Source organism: Sinocyclocheilus anshuiensis, unplaced genomic scaffold, assembly GCF_001515605.1.
Source record: "Sinocyclocheilus anshuiensis isolate Anshui unplaced genomic scaffold, SAMN03320099.WGS_v1.1 scaffold572, whole genome shotgun sequence".
Lineage (NCBI taxonomy): Eukaryota > Metazoa > Chordata > Actinopteri > Cypriniformes > Cyprinidae > Sinocyclocheilus > Sinocyclocheilus anshuiensis.
In genome coordinates, this window is record NW_015555778.1 from 723,269 (window position 1) to 740,229 (window position 16,961).

Genomic DNA, 16,961 nt, shown 5'->3' on the forward strand with positions numbered 1-16,961 from the left:
CAAAACGTCGCTAACGTAACCAGACCTTAAATCTAGTTATCTATTCTGTATGGGTGTGGTGCTATTTTAGGTTTAACACTTTGTGCTATTGGCTGGATTTAAAGGATATTTGCTAAAGAGAATTGGGATATGATGGTGGCACTCGGTAAAACAGGTCCTTATGCCAGCTGATTAGCTGTCGGAGAGCAGTTTTATTCAGGGGGGCATGACGAGAGCGACTCGCTCCATAAATCTACAACAGTTCTGATAATGACACTCAGACTGTGTGCAGTGCTATAATCCATTAGGTCCCCTCACCATTACAGCACCTTTCCCAGAGGCTGCTCCGGAGCTTAGGCGAACCCCAGACAAGCCTGAGAAAAACATAGCAATAATAAATTAAGGGTTGTGGCATGCGGGCACATGCTTAAACCCCCTAATGGATCTGTGTGCCTTAGCTAGAAAAAAATAGCTAATCATCAGCAATGGATTTGTTATGAAAAGCTAAGGGCAACTGAGGGAAGATGGCTGCAAGCTGAATCATTAGTGGAGAAAGATCACATTGGGCCTCATTTACCAATGGAGAGATATACTGTGAAGATTCTGGTGCAAAGAACTGAGGCTAATTTCAGAATTCATGCATTCATTCTTGAATTTTTATGAAGCGCAGGCTAACGACACACACTAACAGATGACTCATGCAACCAGTACATTAGCGTCTTCCAGCATCCTACTTTTACTGTACATATTTGAACAACTACATTAAATTGACAATAAAAATCCTTTGTAAGACTAGAAGCAACTGCTAATGTTTCTTTAACAAGCTTACTTGAGCAAACACCCCAGAAAGTGGACAGTACATGAGTTATAGTGACCTATAACTCTTATTTATTTGACAAGTCATCTCTATGACAGACATTAATTGCGTAACTCTTTCATGCTATTACTATTGAAGATTAAATTGACCCTGCATGACAAATCACAGTGACAATTTCCCCAATAATCAGCCAATAACCAACTTAAACACTATGCTGGTATTTAGGATGCTATGAAATTGATCAGGCTGAAAATTGAAAATGACCATTGACAGCATAGATGGGTTAAATTGATCAGTGTCGTATTCCTAGCTAAGGGTTCTTTGCATTTGTATGAAGAGCAGACGTTTAGAAGATTAAATAAAAAAAATACAGAAAAGGAAATATTAGAAATACTTTGTCAGATCCCTTATTTTAGTTACTGTACATTCACTCAAGAGATGCATTTCTTCATAAGCTGTTATAGCATAGTGAAATAAAAGTTTCCATCAATTTAATCAGAAATAATATCTGTCTGTCACTGAAGTTGTATAAAACACTGACTGATTTATCATGAACATGATACATATGCATAAGAACCGTGCATACAAATAATGATGACACAATCTCAGAAAAGCAGCAGTTGCAATAGATTCTTCATCAAAATGACTATTTCTGTGCTAACTGCATTTGTACATAACTAAAATAGCACTTAACATTCCTCTGGTAACAGATGCTTCATATCTAGACAACTGGAATCTGGCAAACATCTTATTTTAGAGAAAATAACCAAATCTTATTAATCCAACACCATTTGCTTGAGGCAATCTCAATCATCAAACAAAAATACCCAGTTTAGTCTATATCCACGCATCTTTTGCATTGAAAAATGATAATTGACAGAGGTTGAGGAATAGCGATGAGGAAAGAGTCAGAGAGACACACACACAGGCTAGAGGTTGTTGTTTTGTGATTGAAACTGGAAGGCCATAAAGCCTTGATAGTTCTCGTATTTACTATCGTCTTAAATCATGTACAACTACAGCAAACTTTTCTATAATAAGTTTTCATGCTTGCGCACCGCTGTGGAAAACATTGGCACTTCACCCGTTTTATGCGTATGAGCTTGAGGCTATTCACAGGCAACTAAATCATCTTTCACTGGAGGAAAATTGTACCTCAGTGGAGAGAAACAAAGCTAAAACAAGCCATTCGGAATTTATCGCATAGGGCACTGACCGGGAACCCTGATGCATGATGGGTAAAGTTTAGCAAAAATTAAATTGCTTACCGAGCACACCAAGCCGATAGTTTACGGTTATGACGATGACGTTGCCGTAACTGGCCAAGATGCTTCCGTCAAACATATTTCCTGTTCCTTCCATATACGATCCTCCATGAATGAAAACCATCACCGGTTTGGGGCTCCCACTTTCACGAATGTCTGGAAAAAGGAGGATAGAAACTATTAAATTACAAATCACTGTAGACAGCTGGAAATGCATTCAGAGCTGAGGGCTCCCATTTTCCTCAAATTGGCCACATTGGCTTTATTTTTGAGACAAGATCAGTTTTGGAAATGAGCTCATTAATTTCCTAGGCAATATGAATGTCATGTTCCTGGTGATCGAAAAAATTCCTGTTATTTTTTTTTTTTTACTTTTTATGATTACGTCTTTTTTTCTTAAGGTGCCTGTGAGTAATACAAAGTTGGAATTAAAATGGGAATTTTAATTTCTGAAGTAACGCTTTAGATTAACTAAGGTTTTGAAACATGACTAAAAAACAAGGTGGGCAAACTTAAAGTAAGGGGACCTCAAGTCTTCACCTCATCTTCTCAGATCCCATTTTTCTTTTAGCAATGAAAATGGCACACTTTTAAAATTTCCATACATTGCTTAGGCAAAGTAATCCACTTTAGGAAAATGGTCTCTGTCCGAGAGGGAGGTATTTTCAAAACACAAATGCGATGCAGATGATAACTTTCGTCTTGCTTGAGGGAGAGTGCCATTTCATCATGGTTGCAAAGCCGTCACATAAATTTCGGTTATTTTATTGGGCATGCAGGGACCTGCTTCTGGGAGGTCTAGTAACAAGCAAAAAAACAAATGAAAAAAGCAATCATCCTCTAAAACAATTTTCTTAAGGCCTCTAAACAAGACCACCTCTTGCCAAATGTGCACACAATAGTTTATTTTTTTAATCGTTTTTTAAAAAACAATAGTTTTTTTTAATCAGTCAACATAATTTATCATTTGCTTTCTCTTCTCATCTCAGTTAACTCCTTTTCGAGGTTCTTTTCCGTTCTGTTTTGTTTCCTCGTTCAAATTGCTCAATGCAAAACACACAATGAGTTTGTCTCTGTCAGGCAACGTAATGTCTCCTCTTGTCTTATCTCATCTCTTCTAGTCTCATTTTGTCTCACCTGGCCCCATCCTGTCCTATCTCTTCTGTTCTTCTCTTCCAGAATGCTTAAAGTGAGATTTGCACACAATACAGCAGTTCTTCTTCATCGGTGTAAATTTTCGCCTTGTCCCTTTTTTGTGTCCTCTCACTTCGTCCTGTCCCATCACTTTTGTTCTTCTCTTTTTAAATGTTCAAAGTGAGATTCTCGCCTCACCCATTTCTGTCCCGCTCCTCTTTTTAGCCTCTTGAAAAAGGCTCAAAGTGGGATTTGCAAAAAAAGATTGTTCTTATTCTTCATCAGGCAGCCTAATGTATCATGTTGTCTCATCTTGTTTCTTCCCAAATGCTCAAAGTGTGATCCGCACAGTGTTCTTCTGATTCAGGTGACCAAATGTCTCTCTCATCTCTTTTCTTTTCTCATTCCATCTCCTCTTTTCTTGTCTCACCTCCTCTTCCCATCTCTTCTCCTCTTTGTCAGACATGTAATGTCTCATCTTTTCTCTTTTGGTCTCAATTCAGTCTGTTTTGGTCTGTTCTTCTCTTGCAAAATGCTAAGTGTGAGATATCCTCGCAACATTCCATCCCTTTGGTTTTCCTCTTCAAATTGTATTCTTCTTTATCAGACCATATCTTCTTCATCTCTTCTCTTTTCTCGTTTCACCACTTCCCTTCCCATCTTTTCTTTTACCGGAAGTGTTGTGGCTTTGTGTATGAAAAAGTGCTACATTAAGCATTGATCATTCAAAGAAAGATCTTAAATTCATATATAATCCAGTGGCTTTTTTAAATGAAGCATTAATTAGATTTAAATATCTTACAGTAATTTTGATGAATGAACTGAATGACCTATGAGCCCCAGAAGAATGTAAACTAGCCTAGTGAGTCTATCAGTGTCCAGAAGGAGGAAATGACAGGAAGTGATTCCTCAGAGACATGAATACTCCACTGATCCCTGTCATTTTTATTCAGACTGACAGAAATACTTTTCATCAGCAGGCCAGAGGTCATGTGTGCATGCGCAAGCCAGTCTGTTTGTAGTCTTCTAAGTCTTTTATAAATGTCATATGTCAAATGGCAATGAGAAGTCCAGTGTACCGTGGCCTTTCTCCAAAACGGCATTCCTGAATGATAACATGACTGGAGATTTTCTTTCACTGATGAAATGTGACTGAAAATGTTGACTTAAAAATGCTAAGCTGTGTTTTGAAAACGGTAAGGTCTGTAGAGACCTATACGTGCACCAAGATATTTTTGAAAACATTTTTTTGTTGTTGTTGTTGATACATTGAAAGTCAGTGGGGTCCAGTGTTGTTTTGGACCCCACTGACCTCCACTGAAAGGATAAATCAAGATGATCAAATTATGTGTTCTGCAGAAAAAGTAAAGTCACACGGGTTTGGAGATTTTTACTTTTGTATAACCCAATTCTTCAGATCTTCGACCACATACTTACATTGTCTCTTGGGCCTTTTGCCACCGATTACATGAAAAAGTCAATAAACGTTGTACTCTTCATACTAAAGCACCAGCTTAATGAATGTGTCAAAAGTGGCTATTGATTTTGGTGATAGTTTGCTTTAGTAAATCTCCAGCAAATAGTCATATCTGGAGAATCCCTTGGCATTTGGAGTTGTTATGTATGATTCATGATCCTGGTGTATGGCCCGTATGCAGCTTTTATATCAAAAACAAAAATGTAAACTAATTAGAATAGATATTAATATCTGTGAGTGGGCCACTGATGTTATCAAGCCAATTACTGGATCTATGAAATAAAATCAGAGGAGCTGGTTGGCGAGAACTGTCGCTGATGCCACGGCAGCTGGTATAAGCAGTGTGCAGTAATAAGGTAGCGTTATGTCAACATAATTAATGTGCGCTCTGTGTCTCCTCTCAGCCCTATCAGCTGCAGCTGTCTAAGAGCCAAACGGCGGCCCTTTTCCACTTAGCAAAAAAGCATGCGTAGATAGGCCTCAGGAATTTGAATAAACATGTTTACTTAAATGTTTAGCTCATTTGGCTACATAAATTCACTCATGCATTGGATTAAAAAGTGTTACTGAGGCACTTTCAAGCAAAACTTGATTAAAACTGTGCTAATTTAAGTCAAGCTGTTTCTAGGTATGTCCTGTTTTAACTACTGTCTGATTCGGATTTTCAAAAAGCTAAGAGCTGATGTCAAGCACACTTTGTCAGTTTACATTGACCTTGAAGTATTTAGACACACTGCGTTTACATTTCTTTCAGTATATGTTTGAATTATTTAAGTACACATCAGGAATGTACTTTGGGAGTAAATTATTGAAACTAGTGACGCCACTAACATTTTACTAACTAGCAAACCACGGCTACGTTTCATGTTAGCACTAGTAGTCAAAACAGTGTAGGTTTCTGGAAACAAGCTAGCATGATAACGACAAGTATTGTAGTGAACAAGCTAGCATTACTTTTAATTACGTTGTGTTGCACATGAAGCTTTATAGCAGAGCAAACTGGGGTAACAAAACACATTCTTTTAAGCTCTTCTTTCATATTGTAGCATTTAAAAACAATTCACTGATTTAGGTCTTGTTAATAGCAAAACATTTAGCTAAACGATGTGGTTCATGACTGTTTTCAACTATTTCAGATATAGTTTTACTTTTATTTAAAGTAAATCTATTCAATTATCTGTTCAAGTTCAAATTTGTGACTTTATATGTTTATTCATTCATTCAAAAAAAAAAAGTAGCTTAAATGCAGTTAGCTACTTTCTGTTACGATCTAACTGCATTGAGTAATGGTTTCACAATAGCTTCCCAACACTGATGTACATACACCAAGGAAGGTTCAGGCTGACACAATGGGCCATATTGGGATTTAGAGCAGATCCTTGAAAAGAAAACGTTGTAGCTTTCCCTATGCATACCGTTGTTACAAATCAAAGGAACAGCTGATCACTGAAGACGTCTTAACAGATCTGAGAAACCATGTTAACCAGTCATTAGGAAGCTCCTGGTTTTGGCAAGACTTTGCCATTGTAGCTTGACATACACTTGATGGGCAGCTGTGAGTGTCCTGAAGGCCTCTGAAGATGCTGAAGTTTGTGGCTGATGTTGGCGATGAGTGTTTTCCCAGTAATGTAAATCGTCGGGCCTGCTTAAGAGGATTACTCCGTCGGTTTTCAAGAGAGTTCATGCAAGAGACTCTGCGGGATCCACACTGTATATTTGTGCTGCTGTAATCTTTTGATGTGCAGATCAAAGCGAGCAGGCTCTTTTCCTGGTTTTAGCCTCCTCTAATTTCATTTGATTATACAGGAAGCAGTTTTCACTGGGCTTCTGTTCTGACATGAACACGAAAGGAAATGCTTTTATCACATACAGTCACTCAGGGATTATTATCATTAGATTTTGTACCTCTTTTACGGTCTATAGCTCAGGCATTTAATCGATGTGTTAATTTGTTGTGCATCTCTATAGATTTTTGCGCAACCACTAAACATCAGGCAATTAAAAGTCATCTCAATGGTGGGACAGTAATGACTATTGATGCACAGTCTGATGGAAATGCAGACGTGGCATTTTGGATTCCAGGAACATACAATGTTGCATAGAAAATTTTTTTGCATAGGCTTTCAATTGAATTTCGGAAGATTATTTTTTAAACTGGGGGTTACCTCAGAATTTTTTTTAATTTTTTTTTATAGGCATAAGGGTTGAAAAATCATGCAAACAAAGTGTTAAGAATTAATATCATGATTATTAGTTTGTTTGCTTGTTTTTGGTTTGTTTAGGTGAGATGCAACATATAAAATTAAAAGGAAATGATAATAAAAAATATTCAAGCAAAAACCTATGAAGGGTTATTATTAACAGTTATGTGTATCTGGAATGACGGGAGACAGGTCACATCAAGCAAAAACGACAAAACACATCCAGCAAAAAACGAGCAAGAAAAAAAAAATCTCCACTCTCAAAAAAGGACAAGAAATTTAAGAAAAACAACGAAGAAAAAACTGGAGGGTTCCTTGTCATGCATATCAGTTTGGCATCAAAAAAATACCTTCATCCTCAGCACCGTCATTATCAGCTAAATCATCATTCTGTTTCTTTGAAAGAGGACCTAGGATCAAGAATGGAAAAGATGGAGCAGAGAGAAAATACAAGAGCAAACAAGCCTTCAAAAAGTGCTTCAAAGACATAAAGAACTCGCATTGAAATCCTTGGTTTTAAAAATGATAGCGTATTAAAAAAGAAAGAAAGAAAGAACATTCGAAGGGTAGATCTAAGCTAAAAATTGAATGAAACAAACATGTTAGATGTTTACAAAGGTGTAAGGCAGAAAAGAAAATCCTTACTGTCTCACTGATTCATGTAACAGTTCAAAATAAGGTATTTATTTCAAGTCAAAAATATTTCTTGCCTGCTTATCAAGGGGACCGATGCTGTTTTTAACTGGGTTAACTATTCAATGCTGTGTTTTGACAGTCAAAATAGTTTAAACATGTTTCCCTTTTTGCACGGCAATAATACACAGTATCTTCCAAACACATTCAACAGCCAATGCACTGCGTTGTTATTTTAAACCTGTGGGTCATTTTACAGATCATCTGTGGTTTAATTTGACTGATTATTAAAGGAAACATCCAGTTGTGAAATTACTATATATTTGCAAGTATCAACAAGAATCTACATGCTCACAGTTTGCATTTAAATCTGCAAAATAATTCAGAGAGGCTCTACAGAAATAACATCTTCAAAATAACAACGCAAGTGAGAGGCTGGTGAAGATTAATACTGTTTTCTTGCTTATTGTTTTCAGTAATATAGGTTCAGACTCAAGAATGCAGTCACACACACACAGACATACAACAAACACGGATGAACGCGTGCATGGAAGGAAGGAAGCACATTTAAAATAGGCCAGCACCAGCCCAAAGGTTTCAGTGCACATGCAGGAGCGTGTATTGTTTGTTTGTGTGTGTGTGTGTGTGTGTGTGTGTGTGTGTGTGTGTGTGTGAGAGAGAGAGAGCGAGGGGCAGGAGAATTGGGGGATGAAGCAGCTCTCTCAGCCAGAAGTAAATCTGTCCATTTAATCAGACAGCTGGGGCCAAAACTCATGACCCACACATTCTAATGGACCACACAGGGGAATGTAGAGGGCCGTGCACTGCATTGCGTCCATTTTATTTTGGTGAAGCACTGTGTTTTCTGGTATGGGCCAAGACCTTAGTAACTCCAAAAATGGGTTGAAAATGATAGCTGCTGTTTTGAATAAAAAGCACTGTTAATATTTGAAGCTCTTCCACTCAGATTTTCTCTGAAAAATAAATAAACATTGTGCATTTACATATAAAAACAGTGGCTAAACACAACAGATAAATATTCAGTGCAATATTTCATTATACGTTACACATATAAAAAATGAATGGAGAAAGTGGGGAGAAAATGTAAAACATTTGATAAGATTAAAAAGTACATTCATTGTCATCACATAAAGGTAAATTTAAAGTAAAAAAATATATATATTAATCAAGTAATTTGCAAATTGTTTTGCATTTAAATATGGAACCAAATTCAGTGAAAACAGAAGATAAATGTCAGGTTGGGGCAAGCAACTGTTGCTGTTGGACGAAAAAAAAATATATATACACGTCTGCCGTTTCATTAATTTGTTTAACAGTTGTTTAATGGCAAGTTCCATTATGCCGATTTACCCCATGTATCCATATTTCAATATGCAGTAAATTACCCTTAAAGTAAATGTAATAATAAAAAAAATAATAATAATACTTTCACTGAAGTTGACACAGTGGCATAAAATAGAATTTATAAGAATTAAAAAAAAAAAAATCAGAATTTATATAATGCATTGGTGACTATGAAATAAAGTGTTTTAATCACCATAAGCAGCCCTGCAAAGAAAAAAAAATTATTAAATAGCAAGTACAGACCATGAATTGACAAAATCCTTGTCCGACAACACAACTACCACAAATAAGCTTGCACAATAACATCAACTATAATGAAAATGACCTCAATATCCCTGTCGTTCAGCCTCATAGTTCTGTAGCTTATTACACAGAACGATTTTTATCAGTAGATAATTGCTTTGAGAGCAGTTTCCATTATGTAGGGTGGAAAATTTGAACATCGCCCAGACTCTAGCTGACATGAGGGACAGGGGTTGAATCAGACCTGGCAGAGATCAGACCTGACCGAGGCCTGGCTTAGAGTTAATCTCGTCATCAGTACAAAACACGTTTTGTATCTGAAACGTTTTGTCTCTGATTGGCTGTTCAGTTTAGCAAACCAGTGCATGAGACGAAAAAATGAAAGTAAGCAAACGATGAGGTCAAGAGGGCACACAGAATGCTCTTCTAAAGGGGCGTTTACACAACACTGTTTTTAAATAAAAGTTGAACACTTTTTATGTGTTTTGGTTGTTCGTTTATGTTTTAGAGGCCTGAAAACGCAAACTTTATAAAACGGGTTTCAAATAAATTTTTTAAAACGTTACCGTTATCGCCTCTATGTAAACTACAAAAACGTGGATTTTGTCTGGAATGAAGAAAATGAAGACCAACTGATCAACATGAGTCATATTCAAAATGGTAAACAAGCACTGCTTTTTTAACGGGTTTTATCTCTACAATCTTAGTTTTGGTTGCCCTTTTTGAACAATGAATATAGACTACCGCCACCTGCTGGTATAGACAGTTATTTCCTCTCAAGCAGGCACAGAACGTACATTCTAGTTGGCCTTTGGCTGTGTACAAGTGCAACTTTTTGGCCTAGATGCAGATGAGGCAACAACAAGTCGGCTTTCGTCGCCGCTAATTATTTTACGTTGGTTTGGTGTGTCAGGGGCTTTAAGGGAGGAAAAAAGCTCTTGGGCTTTGGTTCCTCATAAAACAGAATCTGTATACTAAGTGATTTGGGTCAAATTAATTACTGAAGTGTGAATACTTCAGTTTATAGGTTTAGAGAAAACCTCTAAGCGGAACGATTGAGGAATACCAATACAGCGTGCACTAATGTTCCCTGATCGAGGGTTTAAAAGCAAAGTTTACTGGAAAATGAATTCGCATTTTCAAAATGTAATCAACTCGCCATGTAAAAGCACTTCTCATTCTGTAATAACATGATGCCTCTGTTTATATCTCATCAAATCAATCCATTATGAGTTCTCTTGAAGCCTGGAAATGTTTTGAGGTGGCAAAGGGGATTTATTCCCTTCACCAGCCTGTCATTTTATCCCTGAGAGGGGTTATGGCCCCTGTTCACCTCAGTCTCTCTCTCTTTCTTTCTCTCTCCACCAGGTTCCAGTCTGCTGATCAAAGGCAGCAGGGTTCGCCACAAATCCACTGACCACAGCAACTGCAAGCTGATCCTGTGTCCAGAAGGAAGCGACACGCACACAAACAGACTCCACAATCATGCGCTCTTTCACTGTCATAACACGCAAGATTGATTTATCATCGTTCAACTGCCTCCGACTCGCCGGGTCTGCCTACAAAAGCATTTCCATATCCATCCTTATGCCCGCATCGATTGCTATTCACCTCTGACTGATAAACTGCTACTTCATGCCTGGCCACTGTTTAATGCAGTACTCCAGTAGGATACACCCGACTGCCGAGACTCTGGGATGCTGACTGAGTAATCGATGCTCAGAGGTGGACTGAGCTGAGATTGAGCCCATTGACATTTGTCAAGAAGCCCCTCTCAGACTCTCCTTTGAGCTTCAATGCTCATTAAGGAGCCATAAGGAGCATCAGCAGTATCACCAGTATCTGACGAGATGGTCTCCATGTCGATTCCAGTGTAAATGTTATAGGAAAGGATGGCTAAAAAGCATATTAGTATCATGAGCTTTGACTGTGCCCTGCATGGCAGAATGCAATAAGTGCTGATGAGTATAATCACATACTCGGCTGAGATCTTAGGAAGATGTATGTGTCCTCTGCTGGGAACACATTTGACTCTATGAGCCTGGGTAATTTACCCACTGAAAGGCCTAGGAGAGATATGTTTTGTTGTTGTTGTTTTTCCCAGATAAATAACTACAGCAGGAAACACCTGCGAGAGAGTCGCTATTACCTAAACTGCACTAAATCGGACAGAAAAACAGTGCAATTTTTAATGTTTAAGTGGGGGTGGATCTCGCAAAAACATGTTCTATGTAAAAATTAACCGGAAAATAAAAAAGAAAAAAAAAGATGAAAAAAGACAATGATGACATATTTGCATTTGTACATAAAACACAGCCTGTTTTAGGATATTTAATTTTTTTTTATTTTTAACATTATTTTCATGATTATTATTATTACCTCTTTGGAAATTTTATTTAAAAAAAATTATGTCATCCTAATTTTTTCCAATGGCGAATTTCATGAGATTCTCAATGCAATAATTTATATTTAATCAGTTTAAAGTAAATACTAACATAATGAATACATACTTAGAATTATTTATATATTATTTGTATATTTACATTACAATAAATATACAATTATAATTACAATAACATACTATTTTAAATTTGTATTTTATTTACATGAATGAAAACAGGGGAAGGTGTGCTTAATTGTCATGCAAAAAATCTTAGACTTCTTTTTCTTTTAAGCCATACTTGACTACATACTTTCCTATTGCACATTACTAATCTTATTGTTTATAATGAATGAATGCATGTTATTTTTAAGAAAAAAAAAAAGAATGATATACCAACTAACGTTTTGGGTGATTCATTCAGTGATGTGTGGAATGAAAATCTCTCCACTTAAAAACACTTTCCACTGACAAAAAACTCCCTTAAAACGGAGTAAACAAACATGCTAGTATACTTGGCTGTTCTTTCCTAAATTGTAGTTTCAATGATTTTGCTGGTGCTTGCTATTGATGTCATGAAACACATGAGCTTGGGTCTAGATTCTATTTGTTTCTCATCTGTTTTTCAGTAGCACAGACAGAAGAGCAGGCTGAGGACTCTCTCAAAGGAAAACATCCTCTAGCCACACTTGGGGATGTATACCAGGGCACAGAGTGATATGAGTGCTTTCCCCGATCCCTGCCTAGTACAAGGATTCTCACAAATCCTAGATAAACAAGCCCCAGGCTAGAAAACACGCATCATGTAGCTAAAAAGCTAAAAACTTTACCAGCCCTCCCATACACTTGAGAGAGAAAGAGAAACATCAGTTGGTCAGAACTCATTAGACACTTTCCACGATTAGGGTACCTGTCGCTTTATACCACAAACCACAATAATAAATAATAATAATCAACTATTAGGCTGATGATACACAGGGCAACTTTTGAGCAATATTGCTGGGCAACTTTGGTTAATGTTGGCGTCAACGAGCAACCAGGTGAGACACAGGGCCCACGACTGATTTAAAGTATCCATATAGAAATGTGTTACCCATTCTCAGTGGGAAAGTGCCCAAGCAACATTGCTCAAAAAAATTTGCCCTGTGTATCATCAGCTTTAGATTTGTTACATAAATTATTATATTTCGATTAACTTTAGACTATGCCACCTGTCACTCTAAATTCTTAAGTATCACTGATATACAATTTTTTTTTTATCTGAATATATATATATATATATATATATAGTCTAAAGATCCAATACCAAAAGTTCTGAATATCGGACGATACCGATACCGATCCGATGCCAGCACAGTTTTGTTTTATTTCTATACGTCAGTGTGTGTTGACCTGATCATCACTCTTTTGTGTATTACACATATCTACTAAATATAGACAACTTCATTATAAAGTGAAAGTGAAAGTGAAGTGACATGTGGCCAAGTATGGTGACCCATACTCGGAATTAGTGCTCTGGTATTGAAGGTGGGAGAGAGCGCTGTACATTCACTCCCCCCACCGACAATCCCTGCCGGTACGAGACTCAAACCCACAACCTTTGGGTTATGAGTCCGACTCTCTAACCATTAGGCCCCAACTTCCCCATCAAGATTATAAAGAAATTTTTCATTATAAAGAAAAATAACAAATAAAAAAATATATAATCATAATCTATGAGAAAAATACTATTATAAACTAGGTTAGTTGATAATTCAGCAGCAAAAGTTGCTCTACAAAAATGATGAGTTCACAATAATTTTATAAAATCTAAACATTTAGAGAAAAGACATTATTTAGTGGGGGAAAAAATAAAAGTAAATAGGTGTAATCTGGTCAAATGTCACATTGCTCTTTGTATTGTAATATACAGTACATTCATGAAAAACAAGTAAATATAATTATATATAAATATATGTAATAAATTAAGTACATTTATTTTACATTTATAGCACAGTAATGAGGCAGCAATATATGAGTAATGAGGCAGCAACATAGATAAGACAGAACAAGAAAGGCTATTCATAATCTTTCATTGCGCAAAAGTATTTTAACATGATGAAAGGCTCCTGAGCGGCACAAAGCGCTTATGCGCATCCCATGCGCAGAATTGCAGCGCTCCACAAAAAAAAGTTCAAAGCACAAAAGAAAGAGATTTTGATGCATAGTGTATTATATCTGTGCGATAGTTTATAGAGACTTTTCTTTTAACAGTTTTAAATTTCAGTTCATGTGCGCGTGAAGAACAATTCATAGTGCTCTCTACTCCAGTGAAGTGATCTCTAACAGACACCCGGTAGAAAGTAACATGATTTAGAACTAGCACTAAACTTCCGCAAGATAACGTTAAAGCTAAAAGATAAAGCTTTTATGCAAAACCGCAAAACCGTTTATCTACAGATCAAGTATAATAATAGGAACATTGTATCATCCTAGAGTTTCATAGAGAGAGTTTCGTCGTCTTGACTGTCGTAACAGAACGTGACACGCAGTTTGAATTAGAGACCTGCACTGGACGGAATTTTCAGTCCCGCTCCCGCAAGATTCTGCCCCGCGCCCGCCCGCTCCCGCAGAAAAATATCTTATCTGGTCCCGCTCCCGCCCACGACATTCATGTTTTGTCCCGCTCCCGTCCGCAAAAGCCTGCATAAAAGTAATCTATATAGATTTTTTTCAGCACATCAAAGAAATTTACATCAAATGGTTCTGTAACATCTCCTAAGATCCACAACATCCCAGTATAAATGCTCCCGATAAAATATTTGTTATTTAGGCTAAGCATCAACATTCCCAAACCAGTGTTATTTTTTTATAGAAAAGCAAGCATGGGCTGCTGTGTGCATGGTTTGGCATGGCAGAATACGAGCAGCGCTTCCTCTATTATCACTAAAAGCTGACATCTCAGTTCATTGCGATCTCACAAAGCTCTGTTGTCTGTCACACAGTGAACATATGCACAATTAATCTTTCACAATGTCTACACTTCGTGTGTTAAAATGAGAGGATTCGTGAGCATGCAATTTCAGCACTGCGGTGAGTAGATTCTAACGTAATCACCTCTGATAATAAACAACTGAGTCTGTGATTGGCTACATTGCGCAACCCTTCAATCACGTGTTATAAATAGAAACTCTGCCTAGCTTGCGCGTTAATCATTTTAATGTTATTAGTTGTTCTTTTTGCTTCTGTGCAACACATAAATAACAATTTATATGTTTTAGACATTTTATGTTTAGATCATTTCTATTTTGCGAGAGTCCCGTGAATCATTTTATTCTCCCGCATCCCGCACACCCACAAGTCTCTTCCCGCCCGCACCCGCACTCGCCCATCAAGAGTTGTCCCGTGCCGCACCCTGTTGTATTGGAGGAGTGCAGGTCTCTAGAATGCTGAATGGAGGATGACTGACAGCCGCAGCGGTGAGAAGAGTTTACGTGAACTTGAATTTAACGACTTAAATATTCATCTGTACCTCACATTAAACTATGGAACGGTCTCAGAACACTTAAAATATAGTGCACGGAAACTTTATGGTGCTTTTATAATGTTTTTGTGCCTTTCGTCGGGCTTAACAATAACACACAATATCGGATTTGGATCGGTCTCATCTGACCGATACCCCGATCCAGCAAAAAGTGGCAGTATCGTAGCGATACCGATCCTGAATATCGGATCGGCGCACCCCTACTTATCAGCAAATGAAACTGCCTGAGATTTTGGTCAAAAGATCTCCAAGTCTAGTGTTTGGGACAGCGTTGTTCTTGAGAATACGCCTATGAAACAGGGCAAATATTTATCACCACATGGACCATGACTCTGCCATAGAATTGCACAATGTAATGGCAACAGGGTCAGTCCCTCTGGAGCAACATTACCAGCCTGTATCTTTAACCACCACGTTATACCACCCTTCATAGAGTGCTGTAGTGATGACATATTTTTGTAGGTCAACCTGGAAGTTAGTATCAACCTGGTTCCCCCAACAAAAAAACCAATAGGGTTCGCTTTTGGATTATTGCAGAAATTAAGCTCTGGGACCAACAAAAGTTTGATTCTTACACATTTAGTTCATCAAGATAATTCATACAAATGAAAACAACTGTTATGAATGTGGAAGCCCAGAAGTAAAAAGCTAAAAGTAGGCTATAAACGAACTACACCACAGTCACATAACTTCAGAATCACTATTACCAAGCTTCCGATGACTCTTTCAATCTTTATTTGAAAACATTTTTCCAGAAAGTTTGAGTTAGAATAGTTTACAAGAGCATGATTATTAACACCACAAGGCTCTGAAAGTGGACTAGAGAGCAGATGAATTAACCTGTTTGACGTGATGACGTTTCATGACCCCAACAACCTTTATAGTCCCATTTAGCCAGAAACTGCCATTTTCCAGACAAGTGAAAGCTTAAAAAATATGTTTTTTTTTTTTTTTATAAAATCTGAATATATCTTGCGCTTGTGTTAACCTGGCTCAGACCTTTAACAAAAACTCATAAAAAAAATTTAAAAACGCTTTCATGTTTTGGCCTACAATATACCATCTTTGCAGCACTCTGTTGGTGCAATTGGTTTTCTTGAGCATCCCAACGGAAGCATTTATTGGCATAATTTAAATTAGTCATATATATATATATATATATATATATATATTTGCGTGTGTATTATAAAGGATTATATTTAATATAAACAATACTCATCTGACAAATAGCCAGCTAAATCAAAGCATGCATTACATTTCTTCAAAGGGATGTGGTGTCTAAATTCTGATTCCTCCCGTGTCCCGTAGACTCCTCTTTACTCCCTGATGGGCATCCGGCTCATTACGAGCTTTGTCATCTCTCCATGTCGACTGTTATGACTTTGACAGCTTCTAATGACAATTTTCCTCACAAATGTTACCTGCCTTTATGTCCTGTCACTCTCCCTCTCTCTAATGAGCAGCACCTCACAATTTGAGGTCGTGGTGACATTTTGGTCCCTGCGATTTCCCCCTCTTCTCTCAGCAGGGGCTTTCGGAGAAAATCATCCCACGCTCATGGCCTGGATATTGATATTTCCGTCAGTAGTTTCAGCTCCTTGCGACCAAGTGGCCACTCTTTTTTTTTTTTTTTCAGAGAACGGCATCCATGTCATGTCATATGCCCACTATGTATTTCAGTGTCTCGGAGGGGAGGCAGCATTCATGATGCAGTGTTATTGAAGGTTGGAATTATTTTTTGATAACGTATTGATCTTTTATGCCGCTTTTCCTTGTCTTTTGGCTGAATTTGAAAGCAGTGTGAAAGAAACAGGGAAAAATGGGGGGAAGTGTGAAGACTGTAAACATGCTGCTGTCATGTAGAACAGCACTGCTGTGCGACTGGGGTGGATGCTCGTTTGACACGGCCGCCACATGGGAAGTCATCGCCTGCGAGCCTGACAG

General features: G+C 37.6%; 1 protein-coding gene across 1 annotated transcript in view; it reads right to left on the minus strand.

Annotated features, from left to right (window-relative positions):
* Window positions 1–273: 273 nt before the first annotated feature.
* The window catches only part of LOC107674505 (neuroligin-1-like), a 101,903-nt gene continuing 85,215 nt past the window's right edge, over window positions 274–16,961 (minus strand). Inside the window, exons 4-6 of the mRNA XM_016468492.1 lie at window positions 7,224–7,283; window positions 2,065–2,217; window positions 274–353 (exon numbers count right to left, since the gene is read on the minus strand). Of these exons, the coding sequence (XP_016323978.1) occupies window positions 274–353; window positions 2,065–2,217; window positions 7,224–7,283 (293 nt within the window). The remainder of the gene's footprint in view (window positions 354–2,064; window positions 2,218–7,223; window positions 7,284–16,961) is intronic.